Source organism: Euleptes europaea, chromosome 11, assembly GCF_029931775.1.
Source record: "Euleptes europaea isolate rEulEur1 chromosome 11, rEulEur1.hap1, whole genome shotgun sequence".
Lineage (NCBI taxonomy): Eukaryota > Metazoa > Chordata > Lepidosauria > Squamata > Sphaerodactylidae > Euleptes > Euleptes europaea.
The window spans coordinates 59,060,469-59,083,028 of NC_079322.1; the positions used below are offsets into that span (position 1 = coordinate 59,060,469).

A 22,560-nucleotide genomic window follows, 5' to 3' on the forward strand; every position below is an offset into this window, starting at 1 on the left:
TGGTGTATGAATCCCAACAAGTCATTTTATAACGCTCGTGTACCTTTTTTTTCCTGCCATGATCTCTAATTAAAATCAGTTCTGAGGATTTTTGTAGGACTTCAGGCTGGAAAAAGCCAATTTGAATTTGAAGACATATAATCTGCACTGCTTTGGTGCAACAAATGTATATACAGGTGTGGTGCAGTTGTTGCAGTCCCTATTGACTAGTGTCTGTGAAAACACAGTTACACACTCCCTAGTGCACATTTACCATAGGCATAGCTATAGTTTAGAACTGCTTTTACAAAAAACAAAACAAAACCACTTCCTTCAGAGTGTCACTCTTTGCCATAGTAGCCAAGAAAATTCAGGCTAAAGCTGTATTTAATCAGGGGATTTAATGTATTTAGTGATTAGCAATTTTGGGTCAGACTGTTTTAATGTTGTTATAGATCACGATGGGTAGCGGTGTTAGTCTGTCTGTAGCAGTAGAAAAGAGCAAGAGTCCAGTAGCACCTTAAAGACTAAAAACATTTATGGCAGGGTATGAGCTTTAATGTTGTTATTTGTGACTGGGCTAGATTGTAATGGCCTTTGGCCACAAACAATAAACTTTATCGCATTGTATTGTACAACCCCCCCCCCTCTTAATATGTGAAAACATGTACATTTACCCACATGAGAACTTTTAAAAGAAAGACCAAAATTATGCAAGACTGCTTTCCCCTCGTAACCCACCATTCAAAAAGGTTGAGGCTATGGCTCAATGGTAGAGCCTCTGCTTTGCATGCAGAAGGTCCCAGGTTCAATCCCCGGCATCTCCAGTTAAAGAAGAAGAGTTGGTTTTATATGCCGACTATCTCTACCACTTAAAGAAGAATCAAGCTGGCTTACAATCACCTTCCCTTCCCCTCCCCACAACAGACACCCTGTGAGGTAGGTGGGGCTGAGAGAGTGTGACTAGCCCAAGGTCACCCAGCTGGCTTCATGTGTGGGAGTGGGGAAACAAATCCATTTCACCAGATTAGCATCCTTTGCTTATGTGGATGAGTGGGGAATCCACCACTTCAAACCACCGCTCTTAACCACTATACCACGCTGGCTCTGGACTTGGCAAGTAGGTGATGTGAAAGCCCTCTGCCTGAGACCCGGGAGAGCTGCTGCCGGCCTGAGTAGACAATACTGACTTTGATGGACCAAGGGTCTGATTCAGTATAAGGCAGCTTCATGTGTTCATGTATTGTTCTGTGACTCCCTTAAGCATTAAATTGACTATACCACAAGCTGCGCCAAAACGGTCTAGTCAAGTTCATGACTGTTGATTCACAGGGAACTAGGAGATCTTGCCACAATCACAAATGAGGAAAATGCACTGAACCGCTTACTCTGCTCCCTTATGGAGGCTCAGTTCGCAGACAACAAGTGCTGGATCAGGGCTAAGGCTGTTGCTGATGTAAGGAAGAAGCTGCTCCTCAAAAATAATGAAGTGTATCAGCTCAAGAGGCACATCAATGCTTTGTGCATTAAACAATAAAATCCTTTCCCCCTTGCTTTTCTGTTAATGCCTGATTGCTTCTACAGGCCAGGAGGTTAATTATCTGTAGGAGCTCACAGACTAAAACAAGCCTTACTGGATTGACAAATGGTTCCTCAAGAGCTGAGATTGCAGTGTAGCTTGGCAGAAAGGTAAATCTCAGATGGATCTGTAATTCTTGCAGAGCAATATTAGCTGCTTCCAAAAGCTTTGTATTTGAGTTAATCTGGACTTGAATGCTGCTTGAGAAACTAGAAGTGCATTGTAATTTGGCAATTCTATGATGTGCCATACCAGGTCCTATTTTCCAAGCCCCTGTGAAAGGTATTGGATGCCCTGGAAGCTCTGTGGGGTTCCAGAAGTGCAGGCCAGATATACAGAGCAGTAGCCATGTTACCTCTTTGTAGCAAAAATGACATTGTCTTTCTCTTGTCTATTTTTTATTCCCATGGCATACCTAGTCCCGTCCCCCCATTTCCATTTTATGCTTTCAGCCATATTTTAAGGCAGATCAGGCTGAGAAAGAATGACTAGCCCAGGTTCTCACCCTGAGTTTTGTGCCTGAGTTAGGGTTGCCAGGTCCCTCTTTGCCACCGGCGGGAGGTTTTTGGGGTGGAGCCTGAGGAGGGCAGGGTTTATAATAGCAGGAGATCTCCAGCTGGTACCTGGAGGTTGGCAACCATAGCCTAAGTAGAAATTTGCACCTAGCTCTCCCTAGTCTAATGACTAGGTGCTGGTGGGTAAGGTTGCCAGCTCTGAGTTGGGAAATACCTGGAGATTTTGGGGGTCGAGCCTGAGGAGGGTGTGGTTTGGGGAGGGGAGGAACGTCTATGCCATAGAGTCCAATTGCCAAATTGGCCATTTTCTCCAGGGGCACTGATCTCTATTAGCTGGAGATATAGTGATTCCTGCTGGAAATCCCAGGAGGATAATCAGACAACTGTATGTCATCCTTCTGCTTTGGGAAGTCATTAGTGGGCCAGTCCAGAGCTGCTGGCTGACATGAAGACTCCTATACCTATTTCTTGCCTCCACCTTGAGCAATTTGTCTCTGAAGGATAGCCCAGTCTCGTCAGACCTTGGATGTTAAGCAGGATCAGCCCTGGTTGTTATTTGGATGGGAGACCACCAAGGAATACCCAGGTCACTAAGCAGAGGCAGGCAATAGCAAACCACCTCTGAATGTTTGGTTCCTTGAAAACCCAGTGAGGTCGCCATAAGTTAGCTACAACTTGATGGCAAAAAAAAGTACAACAATGGATAATCCTGCCTATAGGAAGCTAATTCTGGCAAAAAAGGGGTGTAACCTTTAGGTAGTACTAAATCAAAAACATCATAAAAATGTGTTCATTCCATAGATGATTAGAAATGTCTCATTAAATAACACAGTCTACCTTTTTTCAATGTATGTGAAATCTGCCCGGTAAAAGCCATTCAAAAGGATGACTATGCTCCAGATTAATTTTTTGTCTCAACAAGCAATCTCATGGTGACTCAGAAAAGTCTCAGAGTCGCTTGGAGGCTTGTTGCCACGTTGTCTTTCAGAGAAAAATAGAGAGGCAGGGTAGTTCAACTGGCACCTTTGAGTCTTGACCAACCTCTGTGGGGTGGGTGGATGTATGCTTGTCTTTTAGACGAAAGTCTACCCAAAAACTTAAAAATGTTGTTCCTATTTGCTAACTTACATTCATCCAGTAGAATTTAATTTCGTACTCTTGGCACTCATAAGCAGAACGATTTTGGCACTCATAAGCAGAACAACTTAATGAGATTCTTCCGTTCCGTAATCATACCTTCTTGTACATGCAATTAAGAATTAACACTGTTGTTTTTTTCTGCACTTGCCAGAGAAAGGAAAACATGCAATGTCCATATGGTAACATCATTTTTTTTCTTGCAGGGGTGTTGTGAAAATGGACATCAACCTACAGAAAGTGGACATTGACCAATGTTCAAGTGAAGGGTGGTTTTCCGGAACTCACAAATGCCATTTAAATAACTCTGAGGTAAGCAAGTGTGGAAAGCCAAATGTATTCTCGACCGACCATGATGCATTCCACTATGTTGCATTCTGAATTGCACATGGTAGGTCTCATTCTGATTTCCATGCCTCTGAACCAGGAACATCATGGATCCCACATGGTCCTAGTGGCATTGATCCTTAGAGCAAACTATGACTGTGGTTGGTAGCTGCTGGTCCTTAATTCAGCCGATGGAGTGTGGCTGTAATAAATGAGCTTATCTTTCCATTTGGGGGAATGAGCTTAGTAGAGCATACCCTCTTGCCAGATTCATGCACAACCAGAAACTTTATATAAGCACAACAATATATGAGCCCTTGCTTACAAATCAATGTGCCTGAAGTGTTGGAAATGTAATACCGAAATAGGTTCATTTCATCATATGTGGTGGACTTGTGAAAAAGTGAAAAATTTCTGGGACATGATTTACAATGAAATAAGGTTGATTATACAAAACAATGTACTTAAAACACCTGAGATTATGTTATTAAGTATGATACCAGACTCTATTTTAACTCAAAGAACATTTTTGATTTATGCCACCACTGCTGCAAGATTAATATATGCAGCTAAATGGAAGACAATGGAAACTCCAGACAAAAAAGACTGGATACAAAAGATGTTAGAACTGATGGAAATGGCAAAACTTACTGCATTGATAAACCACAAAGACAATGTACAATTTATGGGTGAATGGGAGGCGTGGAGGGTTTACTGTGAAAATGAATTTCAAATGGGGACGTTCAAAGGTTATTCATTGATCTAATCCATTTTTTGTTATTATAAATAATGCCTAATAATTAATAGTTACAATTACTATATTATGATTAATCTGAAATAATGAAATCTATGATCTCAAATAGTACGTAATTACAATCTAATTGATAGCGAATAAAGAAACTATGCTTAATTATATAAAATACTATTAGGATTAGAATTTTCTATGCAAAGGAGTACATAAATTTATAATAAGATGGAGGGGGTGAAGAGGAAGTTTCTATTTTTTCTTAAAGATAAAATGTACTTTCAACAACATTATATTTTCTTTTTTTCCCTCTTTGTTGATGATTTTTATTAATTGTTGAAATGTTTGAATATTTGAATATAATATAATATTATGGGAAATAATATATATATTTTAAAAAGTATATGAGCCCTTGCAACCCATCATGAGGGGGGAGATGTTCTTAGCAGGAGAGGCTGAAGGCTCTTCTAGGGAATGGGCAAGCCTAGCTCCCCCTGGAGTAGGGTCGCCATGTTTTGGGCGCGGAGCCTGAGAAGGGCGGGGTTTGGGGAGGGGAGGGACTTCAATGCCATGGAATCCAATTGCCAAAGCGGCCATTTTCTCCAGGTGAACTGATCTCTATCGGCTGGAGATCAGTTGTAGTAGCAGGAGATCTCCAGCTGGTACCTGGAGGTTGGCAGCCCTACCCTGGAGGATGAGACTTTGGAGAAGAAGCCAGGACACAGAACTGGTACTTACCTGTGGGATTTGTCCATAGTGATAGAGGGAACTCCAGACTGAGGAGGAGGAATTGGCTCCTGAGGTAGACCATCTGATCTCCTCTGGGGAAGCCTGAGACCACTAGACACCATCCCCAGGGTCTGGAAGTAATAGTCTTGGGTAAAGTTACGTATCTGTAGCCATCATGTGAACACAATGAAAGAGATGCCATTAGCTGAAGGGAAATCCTGTGGTGGACCTTAAACAGAGCTTCTCTTGGTGTAGCAAGTATGGGGAGGAGGTTCTTTCTAAAATCTGAGGACCCTCTCAAAACCACAGGGAGAATCTCACAATAGGCTACTGAATTCATGTGTACAAAGTCAACCACACGGATGCCATGAAAATCAACGTGTTAAGAAAGTAAATGTTGTAGATGGAAGATGCTCTGGTGAAGATAACAGCCCGAGAGTGGCTCCTTAGTTCTTGGGTGTCTGTGCAGTTCATGCAAAGGAGACATGTATAAACCGGACTGGCTCTTTAATGAGGCAAGGTGGGGTGGTGGCCTTGGATGGGGAATGGGCAGGCAGCGGCATTCATCTCCAACTCCTTTGCTCACTGCTCTTGCTGCTGTGTCACACCCCGCACAAGAACTGGGGCACTTTAGGCTCCTCCCCTCTTAGGGTTGCCAACCTCCAGGTACTAGCTGGATATCTCCTGCTATTACGACTGATCTCCAGCTGATAGAGATCAGTTCACCTGGAGAAAATGGCTGCTTTGGCAACTGGACTCTATGGCACTGAAGTCCCTCCCCTCTCCAAACCCCACCCTCCTCAGGCTCTGCCCCAAAAACCTCCTGCTGGTGGCAAAGAGGGACCTGGCAACCCTATCCCCTCTGCATTCCCTCAGACGGTGTGGAAATCCATGTGTGTCCAGTAGGGCTTCCTGACCTCTTGGGGCAGGAATCTCACTAGAGCTTAGGAAGCCCTATTGGGCATGTGTGCCCCAACCTGGATGGCCCAGGCTAGTCTGATCTCATCAGATCTCAGAAGCTAAGCAGGGTCAGCCCTGGTTAGTTCTTGGATGGGAGACCACCAAGGAATGCCAGGGTCGCTATGCAGAGGAAGACAATGACAAACCACCTCTGTTAGTCTCTTGCCTTGAAAACCTAACTGGGTCGCCTTAAGTCAGCTGCAACCTTGATGGCACTAGACATGTGCATGTTGCCACACTATATTTAAAGCTGCCTGGAAAATGAGAAGGGAAGACATGATTTTTCAGGAGTACTGCTGTGGCATGCACCCCAACCCTATGCATATTTGTGTGTGTGTAAAGTGCCGTCAAGTCGCAGCCGACTCATGGCGACCCCTTATGGGGTTTTCATGGCAAGAGACTAACAAAGGTGGTTTGCCAGTGCCTTCCTCTGCACAGCAACCCTGGTATTCTTCTGAGATCTGACGAGATCAGGCATATTTACTTGGAGGTAAATCTCGGTTTAGTCCAATGGCAGTTGCATCTGAGTAAGACTGCCTAAGATTGCAGCCTTAGAAACGAAACAGCAAAAGGAACAGGAACAGCGAGACGTTTCCTCTTCTGCAAATGATCAATCACTTCCTTTGCCATTTGCTTTACACATTGTATGCTTTAGGCTGGAATTGTGTGCGAGCCTGAAGAAATTTTGTATATGGATCAGCATCTTTTCAAGATCCTCCCTCCCTATTTGTTCCTCCTGTTTGCTTTTGTTTTTTTAAAAAAACGGCTGTTCCTGTGAAAGGTTTGAATGCTATAAATAGCTATAATTACCTTCTGCATACTGTCTGACTGATGGAGAGCATTAGAAACACAGTTAATTATAGCACAAACAAATCAACTGCTAAGTTTTTTTTAAAGCAGTATTTGACAATGCTGTCTTCCTTTGGCACAGCCGCTTGGGGAAATGAAAAGGAAATAAAATGCTGCTTCTTTTAATATTATCACCCCCCCCTTCTTTAGCTTTGGCACTCTATAGTGTTGCCATTCCTTTGTGCTAGTTTTTTTTTTTTTTGCATAATCCCATCAAGATTGTGTCAGCTGATACTCACCTATCAGCTGCTTTGAATGGAGCTTCCTTATTCTGTCCATAGAGGCAAGCTTATTCACTGATAAGGGGTGGGAGTGGGGGAGCTGATTCATACATAAGAACATAAGAAAGGCCATGCTGGATCACCCCAAGGTCCATCAAGTCCAGCAGTCTGTTCACACAGTGGCCAACCAGAGGCCTCTAGGAAGCCCTCAAACAGGAGGCTGAAGCAGCATTCTACTGCCTGTGTTCCAAAGCACCTAAAATAATAGGCATGCTCCTCTGATCCTGGAGAGAATAGGTACGCATCATAGAATCATAGAGTTGGAAGGGACCACCAGGGTCATCTAGTCCAACCCCCTGCACAATGCAGGACATTCACAACTACCTCCCACCCACCCCCAGTAACCCCTACTCCATGCCCAGAAGATGGCCAAGATGCCCTCCCTCTCATAAACTGCCTAAGGTCATAGAATCAGCATTGCTGACCAATGGCCATCTAGCCTGTGCTTAAAAACCTCCAGGGAAGGAGCACTTACCACCTCCCAAGGAAGCCTGTTCCACTGAGGAACCGGTCTAACTGTTAGAAAATTCTTCCTAATGTCTAGACTAGAAAATTCTTCCTAATGTCTAGACTAGTATTCATTTTTACTAGTAGCCATGAATACCCCTCTCCTCCATGAACATGTCCACTCCCTTTTTTAAAAAAAATATTTATTTATTTTAAAGGATACAGAAAGGGAAAAAAAGGGAAGGGAATGGGGGAAATCTGTCTGATATAAACAAATATGGTTTTGTTTAAAAACAATCAACATATTCAACCTTTAATTATCAAGCATTTTGATTGAGTTGATCTAGCTACGTTTATCTAAATATATATTCTGGTAATGTAATTAACTAACTATCCGCTGAAATGTAAATATAAAATGATTGCCATTTCTCAATAAACTGTTCTACTGACTCATTTGTAGCAGGGTTCATCATAAATGTCATTTTTGCCATATTTGCATACTCGAGCATTTTGTCTTTCCAGTCTTCTATATCAGGTATAGATGTTTGCTTCCAGGTTCTTGCCAGTATGATTCTTGCAGCTGTTGTAGCGTATTTGAACATATCTCTGAATTTCATGGGCAAATCAGATGGTATAATGCTTAATAAGAAATACTTGGGGTCCAGTCTTATTTTCATTTTAATTATGTTCTGTAATTCATGTTGAATCTTCTTCCAATACATTTGTAGCCTTGGACACGTCCACCAAGCATGAAAATAGGAGCCATCTGTTTGTTGACATTTCCAACAAGCCCCTTTTTTCTCTTTCGAAGTGGCCATCTGGGAAATCATGTTAGGCATCATATACCACCTATAGAACGTCTTATACCAGTTTTCCTTCACTTCTTGACTTGCAGTATATTTTAGTTCGAAAGTGCAAAGTTTTTCCCAAGTCTCCATTGGAACCATCTCTCCAAAGTTTTGCATCCTTTTAATCATATTTGTTTTACCTTAGTAGAAAAGAGCAAGAGTCCAGTAGCACCTTAAAGACTAACAAAAATATTTTCTGGCAGGGTATGAGCTTTCGTGAGCCACAGCTCACTTCTTCACTACTACTACTGCAGACAGACTAACATGGCTACCCACTGTGAATTGTTTTACCTTGTTCTTCTTCTGTGTCATACTTCAAGAGTAATTTGTAGATTTTTCCTAACAAATGGTCATCGCTCTTAGTTAAAAGTGATTCAAATTCTGTCAGTTCCCGGAACGACCCAGATTGTAAACAGTCTCTCTTTAGAAAAGATCTCAATTGAAGATATGTCAGCCAATGTATCTTTTCGAATTTATCTTGAAGCGTTGATAAACTTTTGATCTCTCCTGATGAGTCTACCATGTCACGGTATAGTAATGGCAATTCCTTTTCCAATTTGATGTCTTCAAGGTAGGCTTCAGTTGAAGACATTATGGATGGCGGAGAGGGACTAATTCTTTTTTTGTATCTTTTCCATATTTTGAGGATCGCGTGTCCACTCCCTTCTTAAAACCTTCCAAGTTGGCATAACCACATCCTACGGCAGGGAGTTCCACAATTTAACTATGCATTGTGTAAATTGTGTACATGTCTGGTCATGAGTTGGTGTCTGCCTCATCTAAGGATGACTGCCGTCTTAAACCTCATAAATCACAGCCTCACCTGATCCTTACATTAAATGACACATGGCAGTGGAAGTAGTCCATAAATTCACCAGCCTATAATAATAATAGTTAGTAAAGTGCCATCAACTTGAAAGCAATTTATGGTGACCCCTCATGGGGTTTTCAAGGCAAGAGATAATGAGCAGAGGTGGTTTGCCATTTCCTACCTCTGCGTAGCACCACTTCCTTGGTGGTCTCCCATGCTGGTGCTAATTGTGGCCAATGCTGCTTTGCTCTGAGGAGCTCTAGGAAAACTCATAGTTTGTCAATAAAAAAATTAGCTAGGATAAAGATTGCAGCTGGATTATCTCAATGCTTTTTTGCTGCTGTTTTCTGGAGTTTCCCCAGCTCTGTGATATGCTTTTGGAAATACAGCAACGAGAACGCTGTACAGTATTCTAAATGTGGCTGCATTACAGATTTTTTTTTATAATGGCGTTGATTAAGCTTGCTGTTTTGCTTACACATCCTACCTTAATAATTCCTAAAGTCAGGTTTTTGTTATTTATTTAGATATTTGTACCTCATTTTCGTCTCCAATGGGGACCCAAAAAAGCTTCTTACATTGTTTCCCCCTACTCCATTTTATCCTCACAACAACCACTCTGTGAGGTAGGCCAGGCTGGCAGAGAGTGATTGGCCCAAAGTCCCCCAAGTGACCTTTCATGGCAGAGCGGGGATTCAAATTTAGGTCTTGCAGCAGATCCTAGTCTGACACTCCAACCACTACACCACACTGAGTTGGCATTTTCTGTATACGGTTCACTATGACCCCAAGATCTCTTTCCTGGATTACCACAGGCAAGTTAGACTGTCCCCCCTACAGGGCATACATTGTTAGCATTTGTTTTTGCATTTGCTTTTATTGTGCACTTGCTTTTATTAAATCTCCCCTGCCATTTTTTTGATTGGATTATTTTCTTTGCTTTCTTTATACCCCACATTTCTCCCCAATGGAGACCCAAAGTGGCCCCTTGCCATTTTTTTGAGAGGAGGGGCCATGGCTCAGTGGTAAAGCATCTGCTTGGCATGCAGAAGGTCCCAGGTTCAATCCCCGGCATCTCCAGTTAAAGGGACTGGGCAAGTAGGTGACGTGAAAGGCTTCTGCCTGAGACCCTGGAGAGCCGCTGCCGGTCTGAGTAGACAATACTGACTTTGATGGACCAAGGGCCTGATTCAATATAAGGCAGCTTCAAGTGTTCATATGTATCCTTTTGGAACCCTTTACAATATGCCTTATATTTCTTATTCAAGCACACTCAAATAATTGCCTCTCTCTTTGCTAACCTGTGTATGGTTCGGTCTTTGCCAGCTGACAGTTGAAAGATTTGTATTGATGGATGAGGATATATAAAATGAGAAATGTCTTGCATTTGAATGAAGTGGAAACAGCAGTATGTGAGGCTCCAATCCCTGGGGCTATTTTTTTCCTTCCCAGCAAAAGTTTAACTTTCCCCCCTCCAGTTATGTTCTGACTGGTTCAGAGTCTTGCATTTTTAAACATATTTAAAAATACTTTAATTAGCAAATAAATGTATCTTCAAGCAAAAGAATGCAAACATCCCAAAGAAGGAAGCACACTCTGAAATGTCTTTTCATCGGGAAGGCAACTGGGAATTGTATGGAGATGCCTGGAGGTTGTAGAGGAGCCAGGCGTATCCATCTCTAGTCCTCTGATTACCGGCATCCCCTTCCACCGAAGGCTATGTGGTCACACATGGGAGTGTACCTAGGGCTGCCAACCCCCAGGTACTAACTGGAGATCTCCTGCTATTACACCTGATCTCCAGCCAATAGAGATCAGTTCACCTGGAGAAAATGGGTGTTTTGGCAATTGGACCCTATGGCATTGAAGTCCCTCCCCTCCACAAACCCCACCCTCCTCAGGCTCCGCCCCAAAAAACTCCCACCAGTGGCGAAGAGGGACCTGGCAACCCTAAGTGTAGCACAGACCTGGCACCTGGTTTGGGGGCTTAAATATGATGCCTTTCCTCACTAAGCACTTACCATGACACCATGCAAGCATGGTATAGTGGTTAAGAGTGATGACTGGGAGCGGTGGACTGTAATCTGGAGAGCAAGGTTTGATTCCCCACTCCTCCACATGAGCGGCGGACTCTGAACCGGGGGTTAGTTTCCCCACTCCTCCACACGAAACCTGCTGGGTGACTTTGGGCTAGTCACAGTTCTCTCAGAACTCTCTCGGCCTCACCTACCTCACAGGGTGTCTGTTGTGGGGAAGGGGAGGGAAGGTGATTGTAAGCCAGCATATAAATGCCACCTCTTCTTTTTCTTCTTCTTCATTCTTCTTTCATCATCTTCTTTCATCTTCTGCCCCCCCCCCCCAGCATATACACCTGTTCATACACCCTACCTTTCTATATTGTTGAGGCTGGTGAGGCAGGGATAAAAGAAAGCTGGAGAGAATCTGCTTCTTTCCATTTAGCATTTTCCCAGTCAAGAAATGGGAGAACCTTCCAGAGGTCCCTGTGATATCACAGACCTCTGGGAGTTCCTGGGAGGGAGCGGAGCACCATCCTTTCATGAGAGAGTCGTGATCCACTGTCTCTCACAGATGCCTCCAGTCAAGCATTTGGAGACCATCCCAGAGGCCCCTGTGACATCACAACCTCACATAGCTGATGGGAGTGACTGCACCACGTGTTCCTGGTCAGTGGGAGGTCCTCTTCCTGGTTGTGGTGGGCCTTGGCAGGCATTCCACCATGTTGACCCCTGATGATGGCCCTGTGTGTAAGGCTCGCAACCAGACAGGGTTGTAATGGAGGTTCCATATGCAAGAAATGGTGTTGCCATGGGGGGGATGGAGCAAATAGATGTAGGTTGAACACTGGAAAGGTTGCCACTGGCCTCTCTCCCCACAGTTGCTCTGGACTTGGAGCCTGAATCAAGGAAAAGGGTGGACCTTTTCCGGTTTTTTTTTTAAAGGGTCAGATTCCAAAGTCAAAGATTTATCTCTGAGATGGTGTTTAGATTTGGGTTCGGCATTCTGTCCCTGAGTACCCGAAGAGTGACTCTATCGTGGTTTTTAATTGTTTTGCATGCCGAATAGATTCCAGCGTTGATTGCACTGCTTGGGTTGTTTTTAGACCTGGAGAACATGAGCAAAAGCATGACAGGATGTCAAAAAGCAGGAGTTGATGAATGATGCATGAGAACGTCTGCAGTTACCATGCCTTTTGCCCTCAAAATTGAGGCTGAGCTCCAGTCGTTTTCCAAAGGCTGAGCCATGTGGCAGCTGCTTAAAATAGGAATAGCATTCCCTACCTTGGGATGGGGATATTATTACACTGGAGGTCATAAAACCAGCTAAAACAGCTTTAATAAAAAAGGGCTAATGTGGAGCATAACGAGGATGCTACCCATCTATCTGGCACTGCTGAGAAGGGGAACCGGCATGTTATTGATGATTTAATCTTTTCTTCTCAAAAGACCAGGATGCAGTCAGCTTTCCTCCTTTCATTAGTGGGTTCATGACAAGAAGAGCTGGAGTTCTTTTAAAACAGATACCTTGGTCAATTATGCATGGCTGTTTTCGCATATGTTTGTCCCTGCCCTATCTCACATCTTCGAATCCCACGAATGCACAGGACAGGGGATAGGGACAAATAAATGAAGAAGGGGCAGCAGCAGCCCCCCGAGACATGCCTCTTTCTGCCCCTCTTTCCCCACTCCCGCGCCCTCCTCCGCTCCTTCCAGCGCCAACGCTTTGCCGCTTCAACTCTGTGGGGCTCCAGGCTGCAGGCTGTGAGGTGGGCTGAAACGTCAGCTGGAGCTGGGGAGAGGTGGAGGAGGGCGCGGGAATGGGGGGAGAGGGGCAGAGAGAGGCATGGGTGGGTGGGGGGATGGAGCCGCCATTGCTGTCGTCCTGGCAGGGACTTGACCCAGGTGCTGAAAATGCACCGGCGAACTCCCGGAAGTGTTGCGCACTCTCCATTAAAAGTCTCAATAAGCCAGGACTTGGATAACCCAGAAATGTAGCGATAGGAAGTGGGTTGAGCATGCGTGTGGGAGAAGGACGTGCATTTCAACTTCACCGATTCGCTACATTCCTGGGAGAATAGAGAGACAAAACAGCCATGCGTAATCGACCTTTGCTTAACCGGAAATTCCCGGTCATTTTTGTTCCTCCCAGCTTTTTTCTTTCTTTTCTGTAGAGGGTGTGCATCCAAGAGCCAGAACAGGGGAGTGGTTAATGTGTCGGCTAGGACCCAGGTTCAGATCCCTGCTCTGCTGTGGAATCTTGCTGGGAGGCCTTGGGCCAGCCACAGGGCTGCTATGAGGATAGAATGGAAGAGCTGGGAATGTAGTAAGCTACTTTGAGTACCCACTGGGCAGAAATAAATAAAGTTCTCCAGATCTTGATTGCATGCCATACCATAAAATAGCTATTTCCCATCCCTGTAAGTTATTTTAAGAAGAATTTTCTAACAGTTAGAGTGGTTCCTCGGTGAAATAGGCTTCCTCGGGAGGTGGTAAGCTGTCCTTCCCTGGAGGTTTTTAAGAAGAGGTTAGATGGCCATCTGTCAGCAGTGCTGATTCTATGACCTTAAGCAGATGATGAGAGGGAGGGCATCTTGGCCCTCTTCTGGGCATGGAGTAGGGGTCACTGGGGTGTGTGTGGGGGAGGTAGTTGTAAATGTCCTGCATTGTGCAGGGGGTTGGACTAGATGACCCTGATGGCCCCTTCCAACTCTATGATTCTATTATTCTCTCTCCAGCAGTAGGATAGCCCTTTTCCCTTCCATTAGAGCATGGATCCTCAACCTTTTTCAGCCTGTGGACACATCTGGAATTCTGACATGGCATGGAGGGTGCAGCAACAAAATGACTGCCAAGGAGGCGGAGCCAGGCACAAAATGATTACCACAGCTTAACTTCAGTCACACATTATAGATCCTTTTGCTGTGGTGGCAGCTGCTGCCAAAGCAACATTATTTAATTAAAAATTATATTTTATTCAATTTATACCCTGCCCTTTCCCAACACTAGTTGGGCTCAGGACGGCTTCCAACAAATAATCGCATAATAATATACAATCATATAATTATAATAACATCACTTCTATTAACATAAAACACTTCCCATGAAAAACATAATATAATATTCAATTTCTTTTGGCGCCCCCAATGATTGTGGCCGGATGTAGTCAGCGGGGGATTAAAAATCTGCCAGGCAATCCAATCTCCAATAGTCAATCAGAAGTCTTGTTGTGCAAAAGCCCTAACTGGCCCCGCCCGCTTCCTAAAAACATTCGGTGGGTGCCAGAAAGGGTGTCATTGGGCAGCATGGTGCCCATGGGCACCATGTTGGGAACACCTGCAGTAGAGCGATATCTGTGCAAATGGCGAATGATAATAAAACTCCAGAAGAAAGCTGCATTGCTGTGAGAGGAAAAGACCATTCTCTTGGAAGTACATATGCATATAAAAAGCTGCCCTATGCTAAGTAAGACCTTTGGTCTTTGTAGGTTATCTAGGTTGCTGGGGCAAAGGATACAACAGCTGAGATTGCCAGACCCATTCTCTGTGACATATGAGTATAAGGTCCATTGCAATCTAAGTAAACCATGGAACACAACCTAGACCAGTAAAGTACTGTTAAATCAGTGTAATGGTTAAGAGCGGTGGTTTGGAATGGTGGAGTCTGATCTGGAGAACCGGGTTTGATTCCCCACTCCTCCACATGAGCGGCGGAGGCTAATCTGGTGAACTGGATTTGTTTCCCCATTCCTACACACGAAGCCAGCTGGGTGACCCCGGGCAAATTACAGCTCTGTTAGCACTCTCTCAGCCCCACCTACCTCACAGGGTGTCTGTTGTGAGAAGGGGAAGGTGATTGTAAGCTGGTTTGAGTCTCCCTTAAGCGGTAAAGAAAGTTGGCATATAAAAACCAGCTCAGTATTGTCTGCTCCGAGAAGCGGTGACTCTCCAGGGTCTTAACACAGAAAGGTCTCTCTTAAACACCAGTGATCTGGGGTTCTTTCCCTGAAGATCCCAAGGACTGAATTTGGGACCTTCTGCATGCCAAGCAGGCGCAGGACTCCTGGGCCATTGTCTGTCTCGCTCAAAGGATGCTTTGAGTTTTTAAAAGAAACCTCGTACTGTGTTAAGTACGGCATCCGATAGTAGGTTTCTGTATTAAAGTCTAAGTTGGCGTGGGGGACAAAGGCTCGAGCAAATGGGACTAACGGCATGAAAGATCTAAAAATGGCAAGATCTTGACATTTAAGGCACTTCATGAACAACGGGGCGGCTGGCATAGTGTTCGCATTTCGGACAGTCTCTGCAAAAGCCAGAATGAGGGTGTCAGGAGGCTGAGTTTCTTTTTACACTCTTTGCCGAAGGAGCAAAACATGAATAAGTAGGTCATGGTGACTGGAAGCCTTTTTCTTCTTCTTGTTTTTGGAGCTGCTGCTAGGGAGGATGTGCCGTTGAACGCAGCAGCGCAAGTAAAATGATAAGAGAAAAGGAGCATGTTCTGTATAAAGCAAGGCTTCTATGGGGGCTATAATCCTTAAGAAGACAGCAGCAGCATTAAGTTGATTAAGTGAATTGATTAAAAGTCACATGTGCCCTTGATTAATTTGGCAGCAGTTTTGTTTGTTTGTTTGGCGGGGACAAGGTTAATTATTTTAACACAAAAGGCAGAAGATCAATGGGTTAGGAGCCGTCTTAGAAGAGGCATTTCTTTCTCCCGTGCAAGCGAGTGTTTTTCTAATGGACATTGGGTAAAAAGAAGCAAAGAAATATTCACCTGCAAAGTTATGCAGATTAATTAGTGAATTAATGAGGAGGGCAGGGAGCTGTTTCTATTGGCAGCAGAGGATAGGACTCACAATGATGGGTTTAAATTGTGAGAGAAAGGTACCCGCTAGATATTGGGAAACATTATTTTACAGTAATAGTTGTTCAACAATGGAATCAGCTACCTGGGGAGGCAGTGAGCTCCCCCTCACTGGCGGTCTTTAAGCAGAGGCTGGACAAACACTTGTCAGGGATGCTCTAGGCTGATCCTGCATTAAGCAGGGGGTTGGACTAGATGTCCTGTATGGACCCTTCCAACTCTATGATTCTATGATTCTAAGTATGCAAGGCCAGTTTTACAGGGGCCACGGTGGAGATCTACAAAATGAGAACATGGAGAAACCAAACAAATGAAAATTACTCTCTTGGTGTTGTGTAGCGGTTAGAATGTCAGACTTGGATTTGGGAGACCTGGGTGTGAATCCTCTTGGAAGTTTGCCAGCGACACACTTTTAGCCTAACCTACCTTACAGGGTTGTTGTGAGGATGAAATGGACGAGAGGCGAACGATGTAAGCAGGTTTGTGTCCCCACAGGGGAGAAAGGTGGGGCATAAACAAAGTAAATAACTAAAATGAAATAAATATTAAAACTCAAGTCAGAGTTACCCACTGAAACTAAGTGGCAATAAGAACAGGGAAGAAAAAGGGAGCTCCTTAATCAGCTTATGGAATCTCATGCCACAAGATGTTCTGATGGCATCCAGCCCGAATGCCTTGTAAAACGATTAGTCAAGTCCACGGGAGATACGGTTTCTTGATACCTACGTGGTCATAATGAAGAGAGGAACCTCTATGTCCAGAGGCAGTGTACCTCCGATTACTGCATGTTCAGAAGCAACAGGGAACAGAGATTTTGCTTTCTTGTTTGAGATCAAGAATGAAGGAGGACAATTTCTGTTCTCCGCTGGGTCTCCTCTTCTTGGGGAGCGAAACAGTCTCTCTTGAATTTAAAAACAAAACAAAATGGCTCTGTTCTTTTCCACCTGTTTGGGGCATTAACATTTTCCATTGTGGCGGATGATAAACAAAATGTATTTTTTTTAGTCATACACTCCAGCAGAACTGGCACACGCATGCTTCTGGTGCCTACGTCACTACGGGTAATAAGAGAGCAAGAAAAATGAGCTCTCTTAGGAAACTTGACAGCTAAATTAGGTCTCAGGAGTACAACATCCATCTTGAGATGCCACCTGCCCTTTGGAAACTGAAGGAATAGAAAGGCTAGCCAAATTCATATTTGTTACCACTGATGTTTGTGTGTTTTGATGTAATCCTTTTACCCTCGCTTAGGGTGGTGCTGACTTCTGGGTATCATTTTATTTCTAGCTGTAAGCTTAGAACGCTTTATCTGTCTCTGGAGCACTGGTTACTAAAGAGACGCATTAGGTATTGTGTAAGTGTTTTGTTTATAGTTCTGCCGTCTGCTGAAGGATCTCAGGAAAGGAGGAAAGGACTCGCTCTCATTAAGAACATAAGAAAAGGCCAGGCTGGATCAGACCAAGACCCATCAAGTCCATCCGTCTGTTCACACAGTGGCCAACCAGGTGGCTCTAGGAAGCCCACAAGCAAGATGACTGCAGCAGCAGCATCCTGCCTGTGTCCCACCGCACCTAAGATAATAGGCATGCTCCTCTGATCCTGGAGAGAATAGGTATGCATCATGACTAGTATCCATTTTAACTAGTAGCCATGAATAGCCCTCTCCTCCATGAACCTGTCCACTCCCCTCTTAAAGCCTTCCAAGTTGGCAGCCATCATCACATCCTGGGGCAGGGAGTTCCACAATTTAACTATGTGTTGGGTGAAAAAATACTTCCTTTTATCAGTTTTGAATCTCAAATCTCTAATGTTATAACTCCTACTTGTGTCTACTCTGCAGCTGTCACTCTTAATTGCCTACAAAACAGGGGACCTAATTCTCTGAAATTTGCCGTGGAAAATCCTCTAGGTAGGGGGTACCATCCCTAAGAAACTCATCCCAGTTTGTTGATAGATAAAAAGTTATAGGTAGAAATCCATTTCCCACTGAAACAATGGCAACCCAATATAATGAAGCATTCTGACATAATAAAGATAAAAAATAACCCTCAACAACAATTAGCATCTACATCCCCATTCCACTGTTATTAAGGGTTGTAGAATTTGGGGCGTACCTGAAACGTAGAGAGCCAGCGTGGTACAGTGGTTAAGAGTGGAGGACTCTAATCCGGAGAACTGGATTCGATTCCCCACACTTCCACTTGAAGCCTGCTGGGTGATCTTGGGCCAGCCACAGTTCTCTCCAGACTCTCTCAGCTCACGTGGAAACAGGCAATGGCAAACCACCTCCAAGCATCTCTTGCCTTGAAAACTCTACGGGGTCGCCATAAGCCGGCTGTGACTTGACAGCAAAATCATACACACACAAAACACCATAAAACAATTCTGGTTAGAGTGCACTCCAGTGCATTCAGGATAAACAAACAGGATTCTTATATGAAAGCAATAATGGATCCCTCAAACTGTTACTCTTAATTTGGTTCACTTATATTCTCTTGGTCTGGAGACCAAGTCCCATGAGGAAAGGTTAAAGGAGCTGGGTATGTTTAGCCTGAAGAGGAGAAGGCTGAGAGGTGATAGGATAACCATCTTCAAGTACTTGAAGGGCTATCATATAGATAGAGGAGGGTACGGAGTTGTTTTCTGTTGCCCCAGAAGGTCGGACCAGTACCAACGGGTTGAAATTAAATCAAAAGAGTTTCCGTCTAGACATTAGGAAGAATTTTCTGACAGAGTGGTTCCTCAGCAGAAGAGCCACTAGAGTCAAACACTGATACAAACCTCAGCAGCTCATGTTTTAACCCCCTGGGTCAAAATTTTCTAACAGTTCCTCAGTGGAACAGGCTTCCTTGGGAGGTGGTAAGCTCTCCTTCCCTGGAGGTTTTTAAGAAGAGGTTAGATGGCCATCTGTCAGCAATGCTAATTCTATGACCTTAAGCAGATGATGAGAGGGAGGGCATCTTGGCCATCTTCTGGGCATGGAGTAGGGGTCACTGGGTGTGTGTGTGTGGGAGGTAGTTGTGAATTTCCTGCATTGTGCAGGGGGTTGGACTAGATGACCCTGGTGGTCCCTTCCAACTCCATGATTTGAGATTGACAAAGCCAGAGTCACCAGACATTGGTCTATAAGTGCTAAAGGGGCTGACTGAATGAAAGATGGACTGATCAGGCAGACTCAGGTTAAGATCCTTGTTTCTTTATGATCTTGCCAGAAGTCACTTTCTTAGTTCAGATGTCACAAGAAAAGGGGAGCACGTTCATGATGCCCTGTTAATTAGTAGGCTTGCATACCTCCTCTCCCTCCCTCCCACTACGTGGTGCACCAAGACTGAAGACCGAAATCTTCAGTCTAACTCCAGTTAGTCATGGCCAAATGTTGATGTCTTAATAAACAGAGCATTGTTTCTTACCCAGGTCGTTTATGCATGGGGGTTTTACCTGGGGCTCGACGGTTGTTCGTCCCACACTTTTCTATAGCGAATGCTAAAAAAGCTATGCACCTACACAACTACCAGCACCTGGCAAGTCCCCGCCCCTTGAGACGCTGCTTAGTAATTGGCTGCAGTGCTTACTGTGGGAGAAACGTCCAGTTCCCTTCTCCCCCCCCATGGAAACCCAAGCGCCCTGTTAAAAAGCATTAAAAAAACAAAACAAATCGTAACTCTCTAAAGGAAAGGAGGGGAGGGGGAGAAACCCAAGCCTTGTTTCATAAATTCTTTCTTGAGTGAGGTCGTTTATGCATGGGTACTTGCACTCATATTAGCCCCTGGTCTGACTCTGTTGTTCCTTTTTGTTATGCATGAGTTTTCCGTCCATTAGAGATGACCTTGCACCCAGCCTTTGTAAATCCTGGGTCTTCCCATTGATGTGAAATCCCAGTTCTCTTGAGGTCAGCCCGGGTGAAATCTCCATGCATAATTCAAAGCACGGGGGACACACATGATCACATGAACACATGAAGCTGCCTTATACTGAATCAGACCCTCAGTCCATCAAAGTCAGTACTGTCTGCTCAGACTGGCAGTGGCTCTCCAGGGTCTCAGGCAGAGGTCTTTCACATCACCTACTTGCCTAGTCCCTTTAACTGGAGATGCTGGGGATTGAACCTGAGATCTTCTTCATGCCAAGCAGATGCTCTACCACTGAGCCATGGCCCCTCCCAATGGAAGCTTGCGGGGTGACCTTTTTGTCCCACAGCCAGTTACAAAGCAGCGTTTCATGTGGCTGGGACTCAACTGCTTCCTGCTTCCTCTGTGTTCTTTCTGAGCAGACTGACTGGGATTCTTAACTGCGGTTTAATCCTGGTTACAAATCCCAGTTGCTTGGATAGAAATGAGCTGCGATGGCTGAATTTGGGCACCTCCTGTTCAGACATCATGACTTGGACTTACGTGAAAGTTTCTCAGTTTTGATGTGCCACACAAGCGGAGGGTGGAGGGACTCTGCCTGCTTGGCAATAAACCTGGTTTGTGCCTATCAGGAATAAATTCCAGTTTGTTCCTGATGTCTAAGCCACTGTCTTTCCAGGCTGATGTATGATGTGCAAAAGAGGAATGTTTATAATCTACCTTACAGAGTCATCGGGGAAACAAATAAGGACAGGGACATTTATATCCTGCACTTTCAGGCGATGGTTAGGGAACTGACAGTGCTGCATCTGCTAAAATTGTTACAAAAAAGTGTTGTTAAGATGTGGCTGCGGGAGTTTGTGAGAGTGCCCAGGCGTTTGTGCTCCCCAGAAAAAAACTGTGTTTGAAATAAATGAAAGATTAAAAGGCAAGTGTGAAACTGGCATGATTTTACAGAAGTTAGCCTTAATTGAGCTTGGCCCTTGGAAGGTAGAATCTTCTGAAACTGGGGACAATTTGACATTATACCCATTTAGTCCTTTGAGTACAACAGTTTCCTATTTGGGATGATTTGAAGCTGGTATTCTGTCCAGTTTATTAATTGTTTAATGTCCAGAATTAGTTCTAGAAAGAAGATAATTTCAAAATTAGATACCGTATCATATGAATTTAGATGTTTAGTGTTTCTTGGGTTTGGATGTCCCCCTCTCTCCACTATGAATTGTCTTCTGCCCAAATTGACTGGATTGTTCCGGTAGCTCATTGCATCCATCCCATCTTGTTTGATGATGTGAATTTGGTTGGTTTGTATGCATTACAAAGTGGGCTGAATTTCTACAGTACCATATGTTTCTGGGAATTGGAGTTGAAACATGGACTCTTTGTAAGCTGGAGGCTTCTTTGGATCCCTCCCATCAAGTCGTATGTGTCATGTGAATTTGGTTGGACTGGATTTCTTCACACTTGTTGTTCCAGGCTTTAAAATTGGCTTCTGGGTGGGAATAGGTTAATTAAAATGTTAATTTTGCAAGTGCCTTGTTTCTACAAATGTTATTCTTGAGCGTCTCTAACAGATCCCGAAGGTTTTTGTTCATTTGTTTTGCTAACACTTTCATTTATAAGATGGCTATTTTACTTTGGCAAGTTCTAGCTTTTACATGTTCTCTCAGAAAAGAAAGACGAGGAAACGAAATGGCAGGGCTGGACTGAGGCATCTAAAAAGACAATTGTTGAGAAGGCACCAAAAGTTACTTCCGTGGAGGTTCATGGAAACAGACAGCCCATTCATCTGGTAGACTATACCTGGTGAACAAGTTGGGAATGCTTTAGAGTTGGATTTCATTCATTGAGGTTAAACCTGGTGGCCTATAAAATCCCTTCCATCCCTAGGACTATGCTAGACATCACTGTGATAAAAATCCCGCTATCATCTGATGATCATATGCTTTCTATGTTAGGGGGTCAGGAGACATTCCGTTTAGCGCTCTGGGCCCCTGCTTCTGATCTGTGGAGCAGTGGTAGCAAAATGGGGAGAGGGAAATAGGCGTCCCAACACCATGATGTCACCTCTGCCACAGACCAGAAGGGACTTCATCATGTTCATGTGACACTGATCAGGTAGGTCCCCGTTCCCTGGAGTCTCACTCCAGTAGGGTTGCCAGGTCCCTCTTCGCCACCGGCAGGAGATTTTGGGGGCAGAGAGTGAGGAGGGGGAGGTTTGGGGAGGGACTTCAATGTCATAGAGTCCAATTGCCAAAGCATCCATTTTTTCCAGGTGAGCTGATCTCTATTGGCTGGTGATCAGTTGTAATAGCAGGAGATCTCCAGCTATTGCCTGGAGGTTGGCAACTCTATCTGAACTGGCAACCCTATAGCCCATTGACTTCTATGAATTTAGAAGGCTCTAAGTCTGCTGGCGGTCACATTGGCAATTCTGCAGCAAAGCTGGTTGCATTTAGGCCCAGAAAGACAAACCTGGTTCTCTTTGAAACTTACGAAAACAACTTTGACAAAAAACCTAGGTTTTGGATAATCTCCTGAAAGACTCTCAGACGAACAAAGGGGCTCCACGATTTGTACTCTTTCTGTTCCCCATCCAGCTTTGCATAATAGCTCTTTACCAGAAA

The 22,560-nt window shown here is 44.3% G+C and overlaps 1 protein-coding gene across 1 annotated transcript in view; it reads left to right on the forward strand.

Annotated features, from left to right (window-relative positions):
- The window catches only part of GPR158 (G protein-coupled receptor 158), a 158,702-nt gene that overhangs the window by 25,241 nt on the left and 110,901 nt on the right, over positions 1–22,560 (forward strand). Inside the window, exon 2 of the mRNA XM_056857477.1 lies at positions 3,417–3,522. Within this exon, the coding sequence (XP_056713455.1) occupies positions 3,417–3,522 (106 nt within the window). The remainder of the gene's footprint in view (positions 1–3,416; positions 3,523–22,560) is intronic.